The 26,922-nt window shown below is 42.3% G+C and overlaps 1 protein-coding gene across 2 annotated transcripts in view; it reads right to left on the reverse strand.

Annotated features, from left to right (window-relative positions):
* BRAF (B-Raf proto-oncogene, serine/threonine kinase) overlaps positions 1-26,922 on the reverse strand; it is a 603,403-nt gene that overhangs the window by 432,851 nt on the left and 143,630 nt on the right. For both annotated transcript variants that reach the window (XM_069227907.1, XM_069227906.1), the window contains exon 6: positions 21,915-22,063. In XM_069227907.1, the coding sequence (XP_069084008.1) occupies positions 21,915-22,063 (149 nt within the window). The remainder of the gene's footprint in view (positions 1-21,914; positions 22,064-26,922) is intronic.

Here is a 26,922-nt window from a genome sequence, read left to right on the forward strand (position 1 = left end):
TCAGGTCCACGTGTGGGAACCACCAAGCACTTATAAAGTACATGTATGTTTACATACATTAATATAAAAAAAATATTTACACTCATAACAACTGCAGCCTATAAATAGGCTGAGAAGTCCAAAATGTATTTTCATTTGAAATAAGAAACATTTAATTTTATATAGGTCACTATAAAGTATAAATGGACATAGTAAATCTTTCACAGATCTTTAGAAATTAAGGACAAAATTAGCCAATAGGCTGCAAGGAATGCATTTAGCTAATACAACTAGCACTGTGCCTTTAGGAACCTCACAGTACCTTCAGTATCCAATCATTCCTCACAGATGACAGTTAGGTCAGGTCAATGTTATGAAACAATATGGGAACCTGAATTAAAACATAATGAGGACTGTGGTATTTCATTTTTGGGGAGGAGAGAAGGTTTCTTACAACTTTAATGCGGATACCTCTGAAAGGGAACTAGGTAAGAAACGTTCCTTTTCTTCCAGGGGACAATAGTCATAAGCAAAGAACAGAACAGCAAGCCCATCCCTCAAAGAGCGGACAAGAGACAATCTCAACAATTACTCAAAAAGATTCCTCAATGCTGTCTGTCCTATGTGAGTATCTTCCCTGGAGTCTGAATCTAGATAATAATGTCTAGTAAAAGTAGGGACAGACCTCCAGATCGCAGCTTTGGAAATCTCTGAAATGGGGACATTTCTAAGAAAGGGTAAAGTAGCTATTTTACCTTGCACAGAATGAGCTTTTGGTCAACCAGGTAAGGGTTTCTTCGCTGACATGCAAACACTATACATCTTGATAAAGATTTTTTTGCAGAAGGCAATTTAAAATTTATGAAAAACCTATCTGATTATCTTATGTCTCGTTTTCTCCAAACAGAATTTCAGCAACCTTGATACATAGAGGGAGTGGCGAGATCTCTCCACTTGAGTTGATGGATTTGGGAAAATAACATTGGTAAAGTAATTGTTTGAGTAACGTGAGAATTGGAGACTACTTGAGGAAGAAAAGCAGGATGAGTTCTCATTACAAAACTGTTGTGTGAAATACTGCATATGGTTTGTTTGCAAACAGGGCTTGGATTTCACTTACTCTGCACACTAAATTAATCGCAACTAAGAAAGCTGCTTTCCATGTAAGGTGCTGAAGATAAGCCCTGTGGATAGGTTCAAAAGAAGGACCTATTAATCTAGATAAAACAGTATTAAACTCTCATGGGGGGAAATATCAAACTGGTAGGAAAACCTTAATATCCTCTAAGAAATCCTTAACTACAGAAAGTTTAAAAAATGAGATCTGAAAAGGAGATTTATTATAGGTGGCTATGGCCATGAGGTTGTACTTTAATAGACGAGTACTGTAAACTCAACTTTGCAAGATGAAGCAGGTAAGATAACATTTCAAAATGACAATTTATTGGATCAAAATTCTTTTCAATACACTCTTTTTCTTATGGAAGGATGGTTAGGACTTTCTCAAAATGTCCATACAGTCTGGTGGCAGCATCAGATGACCATATTGTAAGAATGGAGGAGCCAACCCATCAATCACACTGATAGAAGACTGAGATGGAGAATCTGACCTCCCAACTTGAAAAGGAGAGCCTGCCTGCACCTAAACCTCTAGGAGGGGTGCTGGGAGAGATGAAGAAGATCCCTGAAACATCACTGACAAGGCCATTCTGGTGCTATCAGTATCATTCTGGCCTTGGATTTGTAAAGCTTGATCAAGGCTTCCATAATAAGCGGGATCCAAGGAAAAGCATAGAGAGATGTCCTTGACCAATCAATTAAAAGGACATCCCCCTTCGGACCCAGGTGGTTAAAACTAAAGGCATAGTCTTGGCATTTTTTTGTTTTCTGTGTCTGCAAACAAGTCTAGTTGGGGACAGCCATATTCCTGAAACATTTCCTCTAGTACTTTGTTGTTTAGAACCCAGTCGTGGTTGTCTTGAATAATAAGACAGAGGGAATCTGGCTCTGTGTTTTTAACACCTGGAAGGTATACTGCTGTAGATGTTATGTTATTCACTATGAGCCATTTCCAAATGGTTTTGATTCGAGGGACAGAGGTCTGGAGAGTATTCCTCCCTGTTTGCTCAGGTAATACATAGTTGTAGTCTTGTCCATCTGAACCAACAGGGAGTTTGTCTTTATTACAGGAAGGAAGGACTGTAGTGCTAGGTGCACTACTCTCAGTTCTAGGAGAATTATATGGTAAGATGCTTCTTTGTCTGACCACACGCCTTCAGTCTGGAAATGGCACATGTGAGCACTCCATCCTTGGAGGAAAGACAAGAGTTTTGGTTGGGAGAGCCTAATAGAAAGGAATCCACACCATTAAACTCTTCGACTTGGTCCACCATGGGAGAGACTGGAGCGCAGACTATGACAGTTTCTCTTCCCAGGAGTTCAAGGACTCATTTCACTGATTCTCCAGCGATTATTGCAGTGGTCTCATATGAAGTCTGGCATGGCTGCTGCTTCACCTCAGGCAGTCACTCTCGATGGCTCAGTTCAAGAAGGACCTCAAGACCTGGCTCTTCGACTGACCCACGTCCCCTTTCAGCACCTTGAGACCATGTGATAAGTCACGCTCTACCAATATTTGATCGATTGACTAATTGGAGTCAATGGGTGACAATGAGAGATACTTTCCTTCATTCCTCCACCAGATCAGTTAGACGAAATATACTGGAGAAACCTCCATTCCTGCCTTTCTGTTTCCCTTACTTCCTTTGCAAGATGAGCTGCAGGAGAGTGAATGTGAAATAGAGATGGGGCAAAAACATATATGAAAGAGGGGCCTGCAACAAAAGCTACTCCTACCCATGCTATGTACCACCAGAAAGTAAGTAGCACACACATATTTTGGAAACAGTGGGGAAGCCTCACTAATGAGGATGGGAAAAGATCCTCTCCAAAGAATGATACCTTCTATTTAGAAAGATTAAGGGCCTCATTTTGAGTTTGGCGAGTGGCGGAGGGCGCCCGTTAAACTCTTTAGGACGGAAAACCGCCACTCCGGTTTTCCACCCGCTGCTTCTATTATGAGAAAACAGAGTTTCCGCCCGCTGCCCCAGCGGGAAACCGGCCACTACATGGACGCTGGCTCATAATCGAGCTGGTGGCAATGTTGCAGTGCGTCGGGTGCAACAGCACCCATCACGCTTTTCACTGCCTGTAATTCAGGCAGTGAAAAGGGTGACTGGGCTGTCCATGGGGGCCCCTGCACTGTGCATGCCAAGTATATGGGCAGTGCAGGGGTCCCCATGAGGCCCCCAGAACCCTGTCTCTGCCAGCCTTTGCTGTCACCCAGTGGCAACCTGGCAGTTGGACCGTGAAGCCTCCGCCACGGTCATAATGTGGAGGCCGGATAGCTGCTTTGGTAGCGCCCCAACCTCCACCGTGAGTCTGGCGGTCCCAGGACCACCAGGCTCGTAATAAGGACTAAAGTCATTTAAGAAAATACTAAATGACCTTATGAAAAAAACCGAGCCAGAGAAATGACCAGTATTTTTTAATTAGTTTGAGGAATGCAGAATGAAGATCTACAAACTAATTCTGGCAATAATACTGATTATACTAACACTTTATATGTTGGTACAAATAATAATGTGTAAAAATTGTTGTTTTGGACCTAATAAAGGCACTGCTCATGCTCATCAACTACCTACGTATGATGACAATAAAGAAGAATGTAATAATGAAAAATTTAAAAAGTTTGACATTGAGTGAACTATTAATAGATTTAACACTACAAATCTGCTTTATATGGCACCATAAGGCACAGAGGGAGGGGACATTGAATGTACAAATACTATTAGAATGCTGCTAATGCATGAGCTACGTTGTTCTGACACCACATTTAAAACGTACTCTTGTGTTTTACCAAGATATGCAGGCCTTCTCGTCTGTGAGAAACTAAGCCTTGTTTTCACTTTGGCACTTGCAAAGTTAGAATCCAATTAGCTCAACAGAGGAGCTTCAGCAGTGTACCTCCTCTTCAAGGGCTTTTTAACAATTTTCTCATGAGAAGGAGGAGCACCAGCTTCAGACTGTGTTATGTTTCGCTCTTGATTATCTAACTCCTTATTTTGCCTAGGCGAAGAAATGTATAAAAGTAATGCACACTCTAGAAGTGTGAGCATTATGTGCTTGAACCTTTGTAAAGGTGAAAATACATTGGTTTGTTTCACAATTATTAATTTCTTTGTTTTTTGTTAACATACATGTCTCAGAACTAAGTAGGCAGAGTGGGTGATTTTTGTTTACCACTAGTGGTGGTATCGGTTGTGGTATTTTTGAAAATGATAATAGAGGTGATGGTGTAGTTTTGGTAGTGGTATTGAGTGGTGTCTGATGTGATGAAAAAGGCAACTGAGGGAACATATGGGCAGGCGATGGTAGTGGTACTGGTACCAGCATGTTACTGATGGTAGTTGCTGTGGTGATATTGTCAGCAGTGGCATTGATGTTGGTAGGGTTGGCACTGGTGTTGATACTGGTGGTGAGATATTGGTAGTAGTGATAGTCATTTGATATTGATGGAGGTGGTATTGGCTGACTGCAAATTAGACATCAAATGTGATCAGCAAAAGGCAATCACAAGGACATTTCTTTCTTAGGCTCACAACTTAGTCATGTTGCAATGCAAGCACTCCATAGGAGGTGAAAGGGTACACCCAAACAGCCAACGGCATGACTGTGAGAGTGCAATATATGTCCATCTAAGCAATGACTGATAACGTCTCAAGCCAACGGCTAAAAGAGTCTGATCAAAATAAGCAAATGTTTGAAGAGGGCGTACCCAAAACTTACTCTGTATTTATCGTAAGCAATACGTCTTGCAGACAGCTGCAGTGCCAATCAATAGGTTTTGCTATTTTTAAAGAGCACATTCACTCATCCTTGATCAGCTGAAACTGGCACTTTCCAGATGAAGGTTGCAATAAACAAGCCACTACCAGAGGTCCCTCCAGTGAGACAAAATTCTTACTGAAGGAGGCTAGAGTATCCTAAATCAAGATTAGAGATTAAATGAGTCAGGCGCACAAGCAGGCTGAACTACCTTACTTTGCTGCTAGAATTCCCTTGAGCCAAAAACAAATGCCTGCTGTACCAGGCTACAGTACAATAAGCTCTGGCTGTAGGTCGCTTGAGTCAGACCCAAGTTTTTGCTATAGCAGGCTACAGTACCTTACGTCTTTACTGGAGGTCCCCTACACAAACGCTTGCTGTGCCAGGCTGCACTACCTTAGATCATCCCTAGAGGTCCTTTGAGTGATGTAAATCTCCCACAGATTTCCACCACTGCCGCTCAATCACAATTCAAAACAGAAATATGAACAGATTGCCAGGCCCTCAATGTCTATTTTGTTGAAAGTGTATTGGAACTATAACAAAAATTGTAAAGTGTACTTGTATTTTAAGCACAAAGATTAAAGAGAGAGCATGGATTCAACACTTACATTTTCACATTCATTGTAACAAGTCTAATCAGCTTTGTTTTTTCTTTGGCCCACATAAACAACCAAATGATGTTTTCTGATGTTATACGTCACTACTGAGGCTCTAAATACATCTCCTGCATGACTTTGTAGAAGTCACCTTAACGCTGATAGCTGTTTCCTTGAACGTGCAAGGCAGCAGCCACCAATGTGAGCAGGAAGTGAGTGAAGACAGGGTATGAGAAACTGACCAGTACAAATGACCCACAGGTAGGGTACAGGAAAGAGTGAGGATCAGTAGGGTGAGAAGCAGTGAGTGCAGACTGTAAGAGGAGACTGAGAGGGCAGCAATAATTAGTAATGACAGGGAGAGAAGGGCAATGGCATGGATAGAGGTGGGTTGAGCAGCTCCCGAAGAGACCAGAGAAAGCAACAGAGACTGAAGGTGCTCAGCTAGGGAGAGCAATGAAAACCAACACGGGAGGGGAAAGTCAACTGCTACAAAAGCATGGAAAACAAAATAGTTCCAAAAGATTGTGAGACACATCAGGCAAGAATAAGGAGTAGACAGCTGAGACAAACAAGCAAACCATCAATTCTTGAGAAAGGGGCAATAACAAAGCCTACACTAAGAATATGTTAAAGTATTTGTAAGATATGGGTTATTAATTGGGGAAGATGTGAGCCATTCCTAACTAGTAAGTCCAAAATATTGTCAGGCCAAACACACAGTTTCAAAACTGTATGAGGGAGGTGGGGACAGCATATCAAAAAAGTTCAACAAACATAGTACTCCCATTTCGATCCCAATGTCTGCAGGTTGAGTGACTGCAAAAGATTCACCATTGTTTCATGCATTTTTCAAACGTTTTTATAGATGAATTGTTTTTTGAAAGAACAGAAAGTGGAGACTGAAATATTCAGAGCATATTCAGAGTTGCAGTAATGCATGTAGTAAGCATATGTGTATTGCTTTATTTGAGGTTATGGGGCTTCATTATAGTCAAACTATTCACAAGAAAGCAAAGTTCTCATTAAAAAATGAGACTGAAAATGTGTCTTCGGTGAAGAGATGTTTTTGAGACACAGCATCCATATGTATTAGGAATCGCAAAGCTGGCTTCAAGCATACTGAGAAGTTTGCTTTTCTTAGGCAACACTAAGTCCCTGATTGAGTTATGTTCCCACAGCCACACTCACAACGTTCGGGTTAACAGTATTATGAGTCAGCTGAACTGGGCAAAGATTGGCTTGCTGCTAACTCCACTCTAGCACTGAGTTTTTTTGCCAGAATTTTACAGTCGGTGTGTACAAGACTTTGATTCAGAATTGGTTGCTCTGGCGGCAGCTGTGGTGGATATGGGGGATACATTATTTGAGGCACTGGATAAGAAGGTTTTGGTTGTTCAGGAAACTCAAATAATGATCTGTCTTTATGTACTGTAGACCAGTGGTTCCCAACCTTTTGACTTCTGTGGTCCCCCACTTTTTAATTACCGGAATCCGGGGACCCCACGGAATCATTATTGTAATCTGGGGAACCCTCCCCCCCCCCCCAAACTGAGTCATTACTGAAAGCTGGGGACCTAATCTGTTAATATTAGTGAATTTTCTATGCAGTCGCGGACCCCCTGAGGAGGCTTCATGGACCCCCAGTGGTCCCCGGACCACAGGTTGGGAACCACTGCTGTAGACCGTAAATGAGTTTGAAAGTAATCTGATCACTGGAGCTCATTACAAGGTTTGGTATAATAAGGAAGATAGTGTCTGTGATAATGGAAATGCCTATAGTGCCAAGGACATTGGATGAGAACAGATGAAAGAGTGGGATTCCTTGGATGGATATGACCCTCTTTTTGGTCATCATTTTCTTAGCAATTGACATTAGCGTAGCTCAAGGTAGAAGCAGCTCTGAAAGGACTATTGTCTTCTAAATCTTCACAGTTCCCATCGACTTTTGTGTTGAATAGTTCCACAGGCAGAGCAGAAGTTACCTTACTTGACAAAGTCTGATAAGACTGAATTCCAGAAGGTTCAGCAACGAATGGCATCACGTCTTTTGATTTCAGAGTCCTTGGTAGTATCATCAACAAAGCTTCCATTGGTGGTTATGGTGTATTTGATGATGGACCAGTCATCGGTAGGGCAGTCAACAGGGGGACTTTGAACAGAATGGCCATGAACAATGGTATTGTATATGGCAATGGCAGATCTTTCAACGACAGTTTGGCTTCAGAGATATAGGCTTTGTCCGCAAGGACTTACTTTTTTATTGCACAGATTATCTTTGTGCCTGAGAGGATGGGTAAAGCATCTCAGACGAAGGCACTGGCTGGAACTTAATTGGTGGCTTCGTTTGTGCAAATGAGAAAATTGTTCCTTCAGTCTTCCCAAACACCTGCACACCAGATATTCAGGCACCTTAGCTGTGGAATCTATGCTTTAAGACTACAGACCTAGAAGGTTTGCCCTTTTCATCTTTGTGCGCTCATTACTTTTTTTTTTTTTTTTTAGAGGAGAGAGCTTCTTGTCGACTCTTCTCTCACGATCCAGAAGCATTTCTGTGAGAATTTTCTGAAGAATTTGTAGTTCTGGTGTGCATTTTCAGTCTAGAGGCAGTAAATGCACTTTTTTTTGGGTCCTCTGCGTGCTCCACAAGCTCCACAGGATCTGAAGAGGGTTGTCCTTGAAGAATCTGACATTCTGGAGATAAGGGCAGTACCTGGTCCAAAACTCCAAAAACAGAAATTGAAGCAGAACTACCAAAGGGGATGGCTACATCACAAACTGCCCCAAAGTTGAGAGAAAATTCCATGCTCAGCAGAGCTCAGAGGAGTCTCCTTGCACTCATGACACTTTGTGAAAAATGGAAATGCAATGACCTCTGGGAGGAGTGGAGTTTGTGCTCCTTCTACCTCACTGACTTAAGTTCGAGTTTTTTTCAAATGAAGATGAACAACTACTACACATGCACTGATTGTAGTTGTTTCTATGGTGAGATCTCCAGTATATACCCAAGGATCCCACTTTTACTATGAAGAAGATGCAAGCATGTGAACCTATGGAAGCCTCAATGCTGGAGAACTTCACCATCCTGGCTGAGGTCATAAAAATCACATAAACCAGTGGTACCCCCCCGTTTCTTCCGGTCTGGCCTTCTCAAGGAAAATTCTCTAAAGTGCTTAGTCTCATTACGGTACTGTAGCTAACACCTTTGTTTTGACTACATCAGACAAATACACTTCTTTCTGGATTTTTAACCATGCTACAGGGTGAGCTCCAAATAATTAAAAATCAAACAGTATGATTTGCCTGCAGCCGCTAAAGACATTTAAAGAATTGATTCTGTCTGAGTCACGCGTGGTTAACAGGTTACTGCTAACAAGAGATTTAGAAGTAAATACACTTTGCCTTGTTCACTGCTGCCCCTATTGATTTGGGAGCACGATGAACTCCTCCTTACTATACTCACTTATTTAGGCTGACATCCAAAATGCCTCTAGGACATTTGTCCTTTTACCTGATCTCATGAACATCCTGCACTTTCTCTGTGCTAGCATATAATTCATAGAACATTCTGCCATATTATATACGGTGTATTATTACCCATTCCACTTTTGAAAATCCCAAAACAACTTATTCACCAAATACTCACACTTTTGACACACTATTTGTGATCCTAGTGTCACAGTACCTCGGGGTGTAAGCACACATAAATATTAAGTTATTCTTATATTTGCTGCTATTCTGAATTCTAGAGAAGGACTTCCTAGAAGCTGCCAGGTCCTCAAAGCACTTAGATTAGAGAGACCAAAAATATCAGTTCCTCAAGAAACGTGCCCAGAGACAGCAGAGGGTGGATCACATCTTCTCACTCCATGAAGTGGAAGTGCTGGTCTAAATACTAGGCTTGGCATGACTAAGCCAGAGTGGCCAAGATAAATGAGCACCCTGGCCTTTTCAGGACAACTATTGGTATGTGGGATCATGTAAAAGCACACAGTCAGGCCATATCTTAGGCATCCTGCCCTCTTGCCCATCCAAGTGAACCAATTGTGTTCACTGGTCAAATTATTCATAAAAGTGGGTGGATGATACCAGGCCTTGAAGAATGGGTTGAGAACTTCCTGGGTAATCCGTTAAGTAGGAGACTTGTGTGGAAGTCTGTTCAGGTGGACTGCTCTCCTGTCAGTCCTGGAAGCGACAGGCAGGAATATGATTAGTTGCCAAATAAACTCCCAAAGAGCACCTGTCAGCTGTCAGAGATTGTTGTCGGAAGTGTGTGGCGCTATGGGAAGTGGGTGACACTGTGGTAAGCTAGAGATCTCTTGCTGTGGCATTTTCTGTTTGAATGGCCACTATTCTGAATCTTACCGCTGACAAGAAAGTTTTCAGTGCTAAGAACGCATCCCAACCTGTTCATGCACAGGATGTATCCTATCAAAAGGAACTGATGACCAATTCTCTGAGTAGTAGTAGTGGGCAACGCAAACGGATCCCAACAAGAACTTTTCAGCATACATGGACTTCTCCAAAATTGTACAAATGGTGGGTAGGTAGACTAGGATGGGTTGGGCCCAATGTATCAAATGATGAAAATGCAGAGAACACATGTCACACTTGGTACAGGGGTACCACCTCTATCAAAATACCTGCAAACCTAGAAGCCTCTGGAATGCAGGGTGTCATGGTCATGAAGTGATCTATTGCCAGCTAGACCACTGTTGATCTCCTCCTAGTCTGGAAGTCAGAACTGCTAGTGAATCCTCTTGGATAGAACCACAGAAGGATCAAGGTCTGGTGTACTTTACTGAGAAGCTTGTGCAGAGTCCTCATCAAGGCCCAACTATTCTCCACAGCCACGCTTAATCTTACACTTGAACAACAATGAGATGTCTACTATCACAGACAGGCACTCACCTGAAGACAGACATAAAATGTCCGCATCATGTGTTTGTAGTGCTGGTTTCCCACCATAAAACTAAGGTATTTCCAAATGCACACATGGAAGCAGGAATCCTCAATGTCCACTGGGCACAGTCATTTCCTTGAACAGCTCCAAGCACCCAAGTCAAAAACAGCATCTTAAACTTCTGTAGGGGAAGACACTGGTTTAGACAGGACTGTAATGGCGTAAGCCACACTCTCCTTTACTTTATAGAACATAATGGAAATAATATACTTGCCCCTTTTCTGAGAGCAAAATCAGCTTAATTGATTCTAAAAGAAAGACCGTCTCAGCTGCTTGGGAGGGCCTAGATGGAGGGTTCTCAAGGCAGCAGTCACGAAAGCACAGTCACATGTCACCAATTTGAGACTCATGAAATGGTGGCTACTTGGGTTTTTGGGTGGTGATGAAGAGAAAACATCCCCCTACAAACATGGAAATGCTCTTGTGAAATGGTACAGAGGACAGTGGCAGTCTCTTCAGTAAATCACTGGTCCTTTATGGCTGCTATTGAGAAGTGTGCAGTTCTTGCCAATGAAGAGCCTCATCTTGAAGAAAATTACTTACTTACCTGTAACTGTAGTTCTCCAGTATTCGTATCTTTCATAGATTCACATGCTTGAATATCCCCTGTTGTCGAAGTGGGAGTCCCACGTTAACCTTATAAAAGCAATACAGGTTAGTATCATAGGCTATAATGGCAATGCACATTCTGTTTAATAGCCTATCTACTTCATTTTTTTTTTTATTTAAAGGACCATGCTTGTTCTATGAACAATCAGACGCCAGCACCCTCTAGAACATTCCCAACAGAGGCTGTTTCCCTCAGATGTTTGAGCACTGGTATGCCCCCAATCCTGTACCATAAATGAGGGGAGGAGGGTGGGTTGCATGTGAATCTATGAGAGATCCCAATTCTGGAGAACTACAGTTACAGGTAAGTCACTATTTTTCTTCTCCAGTATTGGATCTTTCTTTGATTCACATGCTTGAATCAGAATAGCAAAAAATATAGCAAACATAAATATACCATAATTAATCTTTTTTGTTTTAAGATACAGAATTAGTGGATGGCGGGAGAATAAGAAAAAAGGCTCACCTTTATGAAAGAGGTGTCACAAGACTGCCTGTCCCACAGCTGTATCCGTCTTATGGGTCTCATATAGGCAATAATGTCTTGTAAAGGTGTGCCTACTGGACCAAGTCGCCGCCCTGCAGATGTGCTGAATCGGAACTCCAGCAAAGAGGGCTGTAGAAGTGCCCATTGCTCTCGTCGATTGGACTATTACTGAACCTTGCAACCTTTTACTGGCCGGTGAATGACAGTACTGAACGGTGGCCACAATCCATCTTGCTATAGTCTGCTTAGTCACTGAGAGACCTTTCCTGATTCATACATATGCCCGGAACCAGTGGTCTGACCTTCTAATATGATGGGTTCTGTGTAGATAGAATTTAAGACACCTTTTTCGTCTGGTGAGTGGAGGGATGTTTCTGCTGGTATCTGTGGTTTAGAAAAAAACCTTTTGAGGACCACTGGTTCATTCAAATGGAAATCCGATGGCCCTTTCGGAATGAATGTAGGGTTTGTACTGAGGATAACACTGTCAGCAGTGAACTGCAGGAAAGGCTGCTTGATGGTGAAAGCCTGTATATCGCTCATTGTCTTTGCAGAAGTGAGAGCTAAAAGTATTGCTGTTTTCCAGGTAGTATACTTTGGTCCAATCTGTGTAGTGGTTTCATGAGCCGCCCTAGGACCACGTTCAGATACCACACTGGCGGGGGTTTCCTAACAGGTGGAAAGGCCCTGAAGAGACCCTTGATGAACTGTTTGATTATTCTAGAAGAGCTCAAAGATGGTGCGTCTAAAGCGCGCAATTGCAACCACGTGTACTTTTATGGAAGAATGCAACAGCTTAGATTGTGCCAGGTGGAGTAAGTATGGAAGAATCTGTTCTGGTGGTGCTACGAGCGGGTGGATGTTAGAGGACCTGCACTAAAGACAGAAGCGCTTCCACTTTTGCTTAAAGGTTTTGTTTGTTGACTCAGCTTGTGCCTGTGCCAGTATTTCTCTGCAGTCTGGCGGAATGACTAGCGATGCAAATTCATTGTATTGAGGATTCAGGTTGATAAATGAAGCGATGCTGGGTCCGAATGCAGTATCTGGCCCCTGTTCATTGTCGACAGGTCCATTGTCACCTGGAGTTGCCAATGAGGTTGCTCTAAGAGGAGAAGAAGTTCTGTGAACCAGCCTGGACCACCTGGGAGCTATTAGAAGAAGTCTGCAGGGTTCTCTTTTTATTTTATCACTCTTGGGATCAATGGAATCGGTGGAAAGGCGTATGCATACACTCTTGACCATTGCATCGAAAATGCATTCCCCCATGATCCCTCCTGGGGATGCCAGCTTGCGAACTACAGGCATTTCTTGTTCTCCTTCATTGCAAACAGGTCAAGCTTTGGTTTCCCCCATCGCTGGAACAGTTCCTTTGTGCTGTGTTTATTTAACTCCCATTTGTGGTATGGAATGGTGATTCTGCTTAAGAAATCAGCAAGGAGATTGTGTACTCCTGGCACGTGCTCCGCTTTCAAGAATATGTGATGTTGAAGCGCCCAGTTCCAGATGTCCTGAGCTTGAGTCGATAGGGAGCGCCTTCCTCCCTGTTTGTTCGGATAGAACGCACTTGTCATATTGTCTGTTCGAATGAGGACCGACGAGCCTGGGATGTGTGGAAGAAAGGCTTTCAAAGCTAAGGCAATAGCCCTGAGTTCCAATTGGTTGATATGGAGTTCTTTCTTTTCTTTGGACCATTTCCCACTGATTCTGAGATTGTGGAGGGGTGCTCCCCAACCTTCTAGAGATGCATCCGTTGTTATAATGAAATTTGGAACCAGCTGTAAGAAAAGGAGACCCTACGTTAGGTTGAGAGGCTGTATCCACCAGAAGAGCTCCGATTTCATTGTTGGGGTAATGCGAATAGTGTTGTCAAACCCATTGCTCGTCACGTTATTGTTGGAGGGGTCTCATGCGCAAGCGACAATTTGGGATCAAAGGAATGCATGAGGAAATCATTCCCATAAATGATTTGAATATTCGGGCAGAAACTGACTTTCTTTTGGAAAGTTTGGTTGCAAGCTGGATAATTTTTGTTTACCTGTTTTTGGAGGGAAAGGCTTTGTCCTGTACTGTGACCAGATCGGCTCGTCAGAAAGTCAATCTTGTTGGTTTCAGCTGCCACTTTTGATAATTTGTTGTGAGACCCAGTGTGTTGAATAACGCACGGCAGGTAGCTGTTGTTTCAGCCGTCTGTTTTGAAGTAGGGGATTTTATTAGCCAGTCGTCCAAGTACAGCAATACTAGTATCCTTTGTAGTCTGAGATGGGACTCCACCGGGGCCAACATCTATGTGAAAATTTTGTGGGCAGATTTTAGCCCGAAAGGCAATATTCTGTACTGAAAGTGTATTCCTGCTATTTTTAAACATAGGAATCTGCGATGAGCTGTGTATATTGGCACATGGAAATATGCGTCCTGTAGCTCTAATCACAACATGTAATCTCTGTGGTTCAGGAGTTGTAATATGTTCAGTAGTGTCACCATACAAAAAGTTTGCTTCTTTAGGAAACTGTTTAACTTCCGAAGGTTGAGTATTTGACGCCATTCTCCTGAGGGCTTCCTGACAAGAAAGAAGCACAAATAGAATCTTATTCCTCTCTGATGTATTGGAACAGTCTCATTCGTCCCTTTCTTTATCATGCTGGATAACTCCCTTAAGAGTTGTTTTAATCGAGGCGGTGGTGGGACTGACGGTGGGGTTTTTGGGGGTTTCTGAAGAAATTCTAGTGAGTGTCCTCTCAAGATTACCTCCAGAACCCACCTGTCAGACGTTATACTGGACCACTGTTGTAGATGATGTATTATACGCCCTCCAATCCGATAACTGGGGGGAGGTGCTTGACATATATTGAAGGTCATAATTTTCGGCTGTCTCTGCCCCTTGCAGATAACGTTCCCCTGGGAGGCTGTTTGTATGCCGCAGTTGGAGGTTGTCTGTACTGCTGCTGCTGTGGTCCGTATTGGTGGCGGTACTGCGGTGACTGGTACTGCTTGTATTGTTGGTAGCCACTTCGAAATGAATAGTTCCCCCTTTCTCTCGCTCCCTGAAAGGGCTGTTTACTGTACTGCAGGGTACCTAGTGAACTGGCCTTATTGACTGTAAGTCGTCATCTATATGTTTACCAAACAAAGATTCCCCATCGAATAGCATACCTAAGATTCTTGTCTGGACCTCCAGGCGAAAGGATGTGGATTTAACCATCCCTGCCTTCTCAACACTGCAGATCCTGCCAATTGTCTGAAACCTGAAGTGGAGATGTCTATTGAGCAGTCAATCATCTCTGCTGAGACTTGCTCTCCCTCCTACAAGATCTTACGTGCTTACGCTTTAGCATCCTCAGGTAGCGAGTCAATGTACAGTGCTATATCCAACCACATTTGGCAATCCTAGCGGGCTAGAATGGCTAGCAAGTTTGCCGCCTTAACTGTAGTGGCTACCATCGTAGAAAATCTTTTTCCGAAGCTATCCAGTCTACTACCATTTCTGTCCAGAGGTGATGTAATTGGCGTAGATGGGTTTTTTGAGCATCGATGTGCAGCCTGCGACACTACCAAATCTGGGTTTGGCTGACCTATGAGGCAAGATGGTGAATAGTCTGAGGCCTTATATTTGTTTCTCCAGGTGTGGAATAAGCGGAGACGTTGTGGCTGGGTTCTTCATGTCCTTTAGACCCTCCTGCCAGATAAAATCAACTATAGGTATGGCCTTTACAGACTTCCTTGATTGTTCTTTAAAGTCATAAAGAAAACAGTCTGTTTCCTTCGTTAAGAGTGGTAGCTCAAATCTTTTAGCTGCATGGTCCATCAAATTGTGGAAGCCGCCAATATCTGAAGAATGTTTTTCTTCAATCCTCTGCCTCTTAGTTGAGGTTGTGGCCTGAGAAGAATTGTCACTGGCATCCTCAGATAAAGGATATTCCCTGGTCTTAAGTTTTTGAAGCCACAATAACAGCCTGCCTTCTCTGTCCTCTAGAGTTTTTAGAGAGAAACTCAGGCAGATTTTGCAGTCTTTTACCTTGTGATCAGGATACAAATAATAAATACATTTTTTGAGAGGATCCTCAGCGTGAAGTTGTTTCTTTCCACAGGTGTCACAAGGCCTAAAAAGGCTTTTGTTTGAAATATGAGACATATCCAGTCAAGACTTTAGTAATAATTCACCAAGAAGTATAATCTTGTGAGGAAAAAGAGGTAGTTGAGCAGAGCTCAATGAGACTCCCTTCACACAACGTGCAGTAGAAAATCTGAGGGAAACAGCCTCTGTTGGGAGTGTTCTAGAGGGTGCTGGCATCTGATTGGTCATAGAACAAGCATGGTCCTTTTTTTAAAAAATGAAGTCGATAGGCTATTAAACAGAATGTACATTGCCATTACAGCCTATGATACTAACATGTATTGCTTTATAAGGTTACCGTGGGACTCTCACTTCGACGACGGGGAATATTCAAGTATATGAATCTATGAAAGATCCAATACTGGAGAACTGTGTTTACCCTGAGGAAGAGGTGGAAGTTGTTTCAGTAAAGTCTTGGACTGAAAAAGACTCTTTAGCCAACTGGAACAGAATAGTAGGTCTCAGTGGTACTGCTTAGACAGCACTCTGATTTGACAGTGACCTTGCCCACGCTGCACTGTTAGAGATCACCATCTGTCCAAGGAATGAACACAATCTTTTCGTAAAAAATGAAGTCAATTATTTGGCCTCTCAGTCCTTTGCCAGAGATGATGGGGCGCGGCCTGTCTGTTCTTCATTGTCCTAACAGCTGTAATGAGAAAGTTCTTAAGCATCAATATCTTTTGCTGTGTAGAATCTCTTGGCAAGGTGACAATAAACTTGCAAACTTCAGAGACATACTATGGAACCTAGTCAAACTTGTGCCAGAAATGAAGCCAAAGACAAAACCAGTAGCTGGTCATGACAGGGCTGGTACCAACTGTCTTTGGATAGCCCTAGAATGGTGTATTTTGTATATCTTAGGCACTTGGCCTCTTCATCAGTGTGGGAATACCCTCCATTTTGCTTCAGGGAATCTACCATCGCTACAGTAGTCTAAGCTGGAGAATTTCTGGAATTAAGTAAATAACTGTCCTTGGGAGAATGGTACTTGTCAAATCACGCTTGAGAGAGGCATCTTCAAACTTTCCTCAGAAAGTTGAGAACTTGACAATTTATGGCCACAGCAGCCTTGGGTGCTTTGGCTATCTTGTCTACAGAGGCATTAGATGCCTTCACTCTCTGTGAGGGTGCCAGAGTCTTAATGTACATCACATTTAATGCCTACACAGGACAGAATGGAAGCATCTGAATTGGTTCTGGTCTCCAATACTGTTCTGAATCCCCAGATAAACCATCTTTCAAGGAGGGGGATTTAGATATGGATGCATTAAAGAACCATCCAACTTTGAGGGCCCAGCTACAGTAGTCATGTATGCTAGAAGTTTACACTGTTGTTGCTATTTATGTTCCAACTTGCTAGATTGACCAGTACTGGCTAGGTTAGGGGAATTGGTACCTCGGATAGGTCCAATGGACTTGGGATCTTCATGGAAATGTGCAGGAACTGTGCAAGGCCCTGTGGAAAGGAGGGGGCACCAGGATCCCCCTAATCTTCAACTTCAAGTTCAAAAAGGAGTGCGAGTCGAGTTTCAAGTACAGCATATCAAAACAACCTGCTGCTGAATCAAAACGTAGCTGGATATGGTTCAGCCACTCCTCATCTAACTGTTCCCGAGGAGATGGACTCCTGAGAGTCATGTGGGTGAGCTGGAGAGACTGGTGGCAACTCCTTTTACTTCAGAAACTGGACTGACAGGAAATATGGTGTCACATTCTCCTTGGTGCAATGTGCCTCTGGTGTTACAGCAACTTCCCAGGCTTGAGTACTTGTGAGTTCACTAAGGCTAGCCCAAAAAGAGTTGCAAATTTTGTGCTCTTCTGCAGCTTATGCCTTGTATTTTGGGGGGGAGGGGTGCGGCACGGAGTAAGGGGGAAACTGATGGTGTGCTTGAACAAATGATTAAGCTTTTACCTGCCTAAAGTTCTCTGCTCGCTGTATTAGTGTATTTCAACTTGCACAAGCTGACCACAGGAGCTGGGTTCAACCTCAGTGGGAGTGAAGAGATGGGCTTTTCTGATTAGACTACTGTTGCAACTGCAACCACCTATGGTTTGTCCCCCAAAGGCTTGGAACCTCTGCAGCAAGATGAAGAGCTGGGATCACATAGATGATACAACAGAATCTCCAAAGTAGTTACTGTTATGTCCAGGGAAAGCCCTCAACTTCTGAGTTCTTCAGGCCCACTGGGCCATTCCACAGACAGTTACAACAGGGAACATGATCTGAATTAAATATTGAGGATAAAACAGTACTGTGATCAGGTACTTCCATCTTCCCCAGGGTTACTTTATCTATATGGATCTTACTCTAAAGGAAGCAAACAAAGCAGAGACATACTTCAGATTTCTCTTGCCAAACACTGGATGCATAATTTATGACAGTGTGCTAGCTCAAACAGTCAATGGCACGACACACAAGGATAAATTGTGGGGGGTGAACAGTTTATCTTTACTAGATTGATGGTTAAATGAGAATGGGTAATGTGATGAGAAACAAAAGGATAGGTAAAAAAAGGACAGCCAGCAAACAAAGGTACACTTTACAACACAACAGACAACAAAAAACAAAAATGCTGGCACAGGAGATTTGGGTCTGCAATCTTTACCCATTGGCTTGTTTGAATGAGCATCCTTAAACCATTACACAGATAATGTGTTGTCTATCGTGTTCTGGATCACTCTACATCACTTAAAAGATGTTTGCATATTCTGCCACACAGCCAAAATTGTTTCTTTCTTGCCTGGATAGTCCCTTCAGGGTCAGTTGTGACGTACTATACATCCACATCTCTCCAGCTGCTTTTTTCAAAGGTTGGCTGTGGCATTAGGATAGGGCTATGATCATTACCTATCTCCCTCTTGTTCTGGTGACATTCATTCTACTCTTTGGAAAAGGTGACTGGGGGTCAGGTCTTTGGTGCTCCAAAAGCTGTCTTTTGTTTTGCGTCGTCCAGATCCACATGGTTTCTGCTCTGTGCCTCTCCAGCATCCCTGCAAAGTTTGCAACACTCGTCACTAACCCTTCCTGGTACTTCTCATCTGTGCCTTTAATCAGTGGTCCTTAATCATGGCTCATTCGCCCTGCAGCTCAGCATCTCACTGTGGTTGCCAATTGTCTTTTATGATGTGATCTGTGGCCTTGAGCATCAATGCTTGACTTGCATTGACACTTTTTAGGACCACAAGGGTGGAGTCTACAGCAGTTTCGACAATTAACGGTAGGTGAATGGGTGGCTACAGTCACCCCTCGCAGTGTGCCCCCAGAAGAGTACCTCCCCGTTTCTGCAGGCCAGCAGGCACACAGTAAGGAACAGAGAGTGCACCATTCAGGCTCACTTAGGGTCTGGATTAAAGCAGCCAGCTGCACAGAGCTCCAAAGTTTCCTAGTTTACGCAGAGGTAGCACATTCATTTCAGATTTCTTTTTTTATTCTGCACTATGGGATTTGTACTTGTTTATTCTAGTGTAGATTTAGGTTTGCAAAAAGCTCGACTGGAAGAGGTATTCCTATTGAAAACATGTCTACAGTGGCCTCAGTCTCTAGCTCACGCTGCGCATGGGTGAGCACCTGGTGGTGGGTTACAGTATTTATGTGGCCTCCATCACAGAAGCAGGTCATGAGTCTTCCTCCTTCTGCACTGACATCTTTCGATGTACCCACCATGAAATTATCTTCCATACTCACATGCACCCCATGATCTGGTCCCTGTTCAGCAGGACAACCATGTGAGCATCTGTATTCTGCTGCTACCCTGGGGGTCGGGTGAGAGTTTTCTCACTGGAAAGAGTCTGAGGGCGTAGGTGACTTATGAAGGATAAAACTAAACTTTCCAACCATTACTCAAGCATAGAGATTATTATGGTACGATTACTACCCCAAATTCTTTATATTATTCTATATTAATGCCGAAATATTGACTTTTTTAAGCACAGTTTGAGTCATTCCCCATTGCTTGTTAATAGTTTTGCCCCTTCCTTTGAATCTTTTCTGCAGCCTTCTTGCCCAAAGTCTGTATGAAATGATATAGGTGTTCCGTTACAATCTACATGCTTTTTTTCCTTCATATTTTAAGTATTTGGTACGCGTATTTGTTACTGATTCTGATTAACTAAACCATATTTCTGGCAGTACTAGATGTGGTTGTTTCTGTGTGCGCTTGTAGTGTGCTATATCCTTGCAGGTGTCAACCAGTACCATGAGATCTTCAACAAAGTTTTACATTTCTTGAGGAATGGTTCAGTTATGTCCATCTTAAGGTTTCCTCCCTATCTTGCATTTCTGGTACCTTGGCCAGTAGGCCCCAGATTTCAAGCCTCTAAAGCTTCTGTGGACTCCTCCCAATGCACCTTCTACCTTAACAGCTCTCCTGCACGGCAGTAAGCCCTCTTAATTTATTGATGCCCTGCTTTTGCTTGAGTAGGTTTTGTGACAGTGAATTTGTCTGGTCTTAGATGATTTTTTTATCACTTCCAATAGCAGTAGTTTATAGTGTTTTTGCTATTTATGCCCCAGGTCACTACAGAGGGTGTGTGTGAATTTTGTTCAAAATCCACGATGAGTTTGAAAAAACTATGCCAATCCTACCCGTTTTCACTGCTTTTTCATCTTACTGATCAACATTTTTAAAGAAAAGCAGGATGCTCTGCAGCACAAATATGCCTTGTTCCCGAGAGTAGAAATTACAAGGTATGGGAAAAAGTGCGGTTGAGCAAAGTCAGGGACCAAGCAATGTAATCACTTAAGAGCAACTGCATACAGTTAATTATACTGCTGCACCCTGGATAGGGCCTGAAACTTCCCCATTAGGAAAGTCTGCAAGCTAGGGTGCCAGGAGGACCGTGCAGGCTGGTGCTAAACAGGCTTCCCCAGCTGGGGCAGTTGCAATCGAAAGCACTCTCCGTGGTCTCAAAAACTCAATATCTCAATGCAGTTTTCACTAAGGTAATTCCATTGCCCCGGTAGTGCTCATAACATCAATTGTTTTGGGGCTTAGATGTTTTTTACGCTCACACAGTAAGCCTAATTCCACTCCACAGGCAGAAAGAACAGTCGAATTACGCCAATTTAAAAAATCTTCCACCAATTTTGCTCACACCCCTAGGTGCCTGTTGCTTTTTCAAATGCTTTCTATCTTTTTTCATTTTGCCTTGAGAGTATGATGCTGGTTTTTCATTGCTTGAATACCAGTGAAATTGAACAGTCTTGGGCTCTTGGTCATTTATTTTTCACCATTTTAGCTGAATTTAGTATTTATGCAGTAGAGGAGAAGCACAATCCTAAACACAGAGGTCCATCACTACACCACTGTTCTCTGTGGTGCATGAGATGTCTTGCCTTTAGCTGTCCGCAGTATTTGTTCCAAGCAAGAATGGGTAAATCACTTTACTTAGTGAGGAACATCTTGTTGTGTCTGCTATGTGATCTAGATTTGAACCATACAAGTATCCAAACAAATCGTGTATATGAAAACCAGGGACGAATGAAAAGCTAATCCATTGCCAGATCTGTTTACCGCACTTATGTTTTTGCAAAGTTTGCATATGCTGTGCTTACTGGCCACCAGGCTCTCTCTGCTGCTAGTGACATGCTGCCTTGTCCTGCCTCGTAGTTGTGCCTGACTAGGCTGAGACTTCTCACAGTAACAACAGATGAGTGACTTGGCTACACCCTTCCTGGATGTTTCCTACACCATATGAATGGCTGGTGAAGGGGGAAATCTATGTGAGAAGTCCAAGAGATCTCTGGGTTGTGGGAGGACAATGCTACAAGTAGACAAGAGAAGAAATTCTCATGTGACAGCCTTCATCCATCTTTGGCTCCCGAAAGCTACTCTAAGCCCATAAAGTTTCTACTCTGTGCTCGAGATTATATGGTCACTGCACACAGTCATCACTACCACCTAACCTCCCAGCGCACACACATTTTTAAACTCTCTTGCCTTCAACTGCCCATCCATGCCATGTCGATTTGTATGGCGCACTAATCACTCGAGAGGGTATTCAGGTGCTCTGCCTATCTTCACCCACCTTCTCATTCACACCAACAAATCTGCATTATGCATCAATTAATCAAACATGTTCAGTAAAAAAAAAAAAAACAAGTTTATTTGCTTGACCATGCTTGTTTCACTTGAAACAAAGGTTTATGTGTCCATAGCATTAACAGCAGGAGTTTTACAAAAATGTGCAGAACTGTAATATAATTACAGCACCACATAGGTTGAGCGGAAGGCACAACATGTGAAGTATCTTAAAATGGAGAGTTTAGTTACTTACTCAAGTTGGTCATAATTAACACACATCAGGGGCACTTCAGTACTGCAACGCTGGTGAAACTTGTACCCACAGGTCTGACAGCGGAAACCTTGGAAAAGCAGCTTCCTACAGAAGTCACAGAATGCCAAGGTGAAGAAGGTCTTTCGTACCTAAGAATCATAAAAATATTTACATCATGAGATAAGTAGACGAGCCTCTAATTCACAGTTTAATAAATCCAACCTGAATCGGTGTAACCTCAGTTTTTTTCCTTTCTGAACATGTGCATTCTTTTTATTTTTATTTTGTCATACTGATTGAGCGACATGATAGAATTTAGAAGATTGTAGCAGATTCCTAACACGTTAGGAATTCATGATGTATAATCATGTGTTTTAAGGGAAGATTTTTAAGTGTTCTGCAGACATCATAGGTTTTCTATGCTGGCATCATTTTTAGATGGAAGAGAGAAAAATAATTCCTTTAGACTTTACCATATTTGAACTTTGTGCAACTGCACAAACCTTTTACATAATATTACAAGCTTCCTACAAAAGTGTAAATTGTGGCAACTTTAAAGCAACAAGCAGTGGCAAAGTCAATCGGTCTCGGTCGTAAAAACCTATTGGCTTTGCCAATGTTTTTTCTGTGTAAGAGTGTTGCCGTGTAAGAGTGTTGCCATGTAGGAGGATGCATCATGGGGCGACATTCACACACAGGTATGTGGTCTAATGGACAGGATTCAATTGTAATTGGGGTCAAAACAAGCTGCTGAAAGAAGACACCAATAAGAACATTAAAACATTTAGTTAAAATGAGATTTCATAACAAAATAACCAAGAGGTGATATGAGACAGCGGAAGAATACATTTTAGCCTGCAATGAAGGCTCAACAGGGTGCAGGCCGACAGCATCCCTAAAAGGGATTTGAAAGAGCAAACTGCAGTTGTATTAAGATCTTGTATCTGAGATGTCAAGGATTTTAACTTTGGAATTCTTTCCTACTTGGAAAAACCTTCCCACATATATATTTAAGAATAGCTCCTAGCAACTGAATGCACCTGGTATGTGTCAAGTGAGATTTATTTTGCATACAGCGTTATTGGAAATGCTTGCATTCAATAACCTGGAACTCCCTCCCCACCAACCTACGCAAGACCCAGGACCTCCTGTCCTTCAGAAAGTGCCTCAAGACATGGATCTTCGAGCAGTAGCACTACCCACCCCAGCGCCTTGAGACCCTACCGGGTGAGTAGCGCCCTCAACAAATTTATTGATTGATTGATTATATACTTATAAGATCTTCTGGTTATTTAAATTTGTATAAGAACACAAACACCCTTAAGGGAAGAAGGGTGCTTTATTTATGTTCTCTTTTTTTTATTTTGTTCCACTTATTGTTTCATGATATACAGGCAACACGTTTATCTATCCCCCTAATGAACACAGGCCTGGGGCTTTTTCAAGGTGTGGATTGAGATGACATTGGTTATGGAAGTTAGCTTTATTTGGTCACAATTCTTATTTTGTAGGCAAGATCTGGCCTTGAGGAATTGATAATTTACCTGTTAAGGTGAGACAAAAATGTACAGTCCCTTCGGTCCTGTGAGTGCGGGAGGGTCCCTGGCTGAATAGCCAATCAAAGAAGCGCCATGAGATTTCTTCATGTTCGTCATGAGGCCTAGGGTTTGGAACAGATTTAAACATGTATCTATGTCTGATTCCATTAATTGTGGTAATTTTCTTAACTAGCCAGTTGAGTAAGGTAAAAATTTGGTATCCTCTTTTTCTGAGAAACCCTATTACAAGGCCCATAAGATTTGATAAAATTCTTGGTGCCAATTTGAGGCCGACTGGCAGCACTTTGACTTGACATTCGCACCCAGCTCTTTTCAAGCAGATACTAGCAGGTCCGGCAACATATTGTACTGTGATAATAAATGCCCTGCAGGTTCAGCAATGTCAGGTATTCGTCATCTTGGAGCACTTCATGCAGAGTAACTAGTATGAAGGATGGCTTTCAAAGGAATATGTTTAGTTGTTAGAGCTCAATAATGGTTTGACATTCTACTGGCTTTTTCCAGATAAGAAAACGTCTGCAGTAAAAGCCTGTAGTTCACGGACGTGTAGGGACATACTCCAATGCTCCCTTGGCCAAAATGGAAAGAACTTCTCTTACAATACTCAACACTGACTGCTGAACAATACAGCAGATGATCCATCGCATGCCCATATAGATAATATTTGGGGCATTCCACCCACTCTCCCCCCTAAGCAACTTTGGAAATGGCAGGGTCTTAAGCTATTAAACAATTTACTCTCCTTTAATCTTCGCTCACTGAATGGCAGGCTTCCAAAAAGATATCCTTATAAAATATACAGATTTTTCAAGTCAGCAAAATGCTATCTTAGACTATAATTTTGTCTCAGCTGAGCACTTTTATTTTTTCATTTCCTTTGACACTATCTCAAGAACAGAGTGATTATGCTGCTTAACAGGTGCAAGCTTCCCTTTCACCACCTAGACATCAAATGTTTCGAACATTAGGAGCTCCTGCATGGTGCCAACATTTAAAGTGCCTCTTATGGACTCCCACAATAAGAGATAAAAATCAATCACTGTATTGCAGTAGAGAACAAGAGTATAATGCAGCATGGCGTAACTTTGGATCCCTGCAGAAAGATCTGTGACATATGTTCTTGCATGTCAAAATCTTTATTGACTGTTCAAAGCCAGAAACCTAAGCCCGGTCCCGCTTCACTTTGGGTGCCGATCATCAGCACTCTTGGTTTTATTATGAGCCCAGATCATTAAAGAAGTTAAATAGGCTCCTAAAAAAAAAGTGTTCAGTTTGACTCTATGCGTACGTCAGTGGTGAAAAAAAAAAAACCTCTGTAAGTAATGCAAGCAGATAATGTGGGAAGCAAAGGAAACCTACATAGAAATCAATGGCTCAAAATCCCAGAAAGTCAGCATTTACAAAAAAAAGTCGGCAGTTCATAAATACATTTGTTACAGATCCACCTCTGATTAGCCATATTCAGCTATTATATATCGACCAGACCAACGGCTGGGTCAGCCCATTCAATCCTGCTTAGGAGGCCTCCACCATGGATTATAGTCTAGTGCAGACCATAATTGAAATCTCAAACCCAATGGCACACCAGGTCCTAACGCTCTTCCGAATTAGCTATTCAAACATAACTTCAATGTATGGGCACCTGTTCTGACTAGCCTATTATCCACTTGAAACCCAGATTGTTCCTACATTGTGACAGGGACTATCCTTTGTCCAGTCTTTAAGAAAGGCAAGGCTGATTACGTTACTCATCATAGAAGACAAATACTACACTAAAATAATTTTTAAAGAATTAGAATTCTGGGCAGAAGCCAACAATTCAAGATCGCCTACACCAGCAGGGTTTAAGGGAGCTAGTAACGCTTCCAATAATATCCTTAGTCTCTTAATGTTAATACACACCTCACTAAAGGTAAAAATGTGCAGTCTATTTGCTTGCTTCATAGATTATAGAATGGTGTTCAATGGAGTGGGCCGCTCACTTATTTGGTCTAAACTGCAAAGTGGGGAATTCTACCCCCACGAGTGAGGGACATTCATTTCTATACTAGAACACCTGGGTTCAAGTTAAACTTGCCCACAAAGGGCACATTTTCAGCAAAAAAAAAGAAAAAGTAAAAAAACAGATGTCTCAAACAGGGCTGTCTGCTGGCACCCTTGCTTTTTTAATTATACACAGCGGATTTACCTGGCACTATTAAGGTCCAAAACCACTCCTCTAAGCTTGCCTCTCTGATTCTCCTGTCTCTGCAAAATGTCAACGATACCGATATTTAGAACATATGGCTGCGAGCCATCAGAAAGCCCTCAATGCTCTGAGTATTTTAAACTCTGCTCATACATTGGGAATTATCCAAAACAATGTCCTGTGTTTGTTTTCAGCAACAATCACTACAAGTTAAGTAGGTGGAAAATTAAGAAATTAAGAGAGCTACATTAGAGAGACAAAGAAAATACTGTTATGTTGGGGTCTGATTTGAAAACTGAGGTTCCTCAAAAGAGACATCAGGCACAGTTAAAGGCTAATGCTGCTTCGGTCACCTTTGCTATGGTGTGACTTTACAATAATTAGGAATCTTTTTCACTAGCACCCTTAACTCTCATACAAACAAGATTTCTCATCTATCGACTATGGCCTGGTAGCGTTTCCAGGGACGTTGGCATTGTAGAGTAATAGAAATCTTTTTTAATTTTGTTAAGCATATTTTTCACCTTCCTAATTCAATCACTTATCAGGCTCGAATTTAATTTATAGCACCTATCATTAAAGCAGATGCTTTAGTTCTTAGTTAATTGCCACAGGATGAGGAACACCAGGGACGTGTCTCTTAAGAAAACAATCTGCTCAGCTCTTTCCAGAACCTCAGCAAATTTTGCCCACCCCCCCATGAAACACATTACAACTGGAAGCCCTGTGGATTTTAACGCTGTCAGTCGAGCATATAAGATGCTGACTAAGAGGCAACTGCAAATGTTATCCTTCGCAACGGATTTGGAAAATGCCAACTCAAAAACACATTCAACTTACACAGCTGATACATTTTCAGAAGGAAGCTACCTTTTTGCCCCAATGTCAAGGCAGCCACACATCTTTTTATTCACATACGTGTTTTTATCAGTCCCACTGTTTGATTTTCGACATGCTTGGCCCATGCACAAGCACTGAACAACAGGTTGTTGCTTATAAGTTTGAATCAATAACCCACGTTGTATGTGCCTCCCCAGATTTTTAATGGAAAAGAGAAAGGGGTTGTAGGAAAGTGCCACTGTTGGCATGGTTACAGCCCCCCCCCCCTTTTGCATGATATGGATGCCAACTTTGATTGAAAGTGTGCTGGGTTCCTGCTAACCAGGCCCCAGCACCAGCGTTCTTTCCCTCAATCTGTACCTTTATTTACACAATTGGTACACCCATGGCACACAGTAAGTCTCCTGTAAAAGGTACCCAT

The sequence above is a fragment of the Pleurodeles waltl genome, chromosome 4_1 (genome assembly GCF_031143425.1).
Source record: "Pleurodeles waltl isolate 20211129_DDA chromosome 4_1, aPleWal1.hap1.20221129, whole genome shotgun sequence".
Classification (NCBI taxonomy): Eukaryota; Metazoa; Chordata; class Amphibia; order Caudata; family Salamandridae; genus Pleurodeles; species Pleurodeles waltl.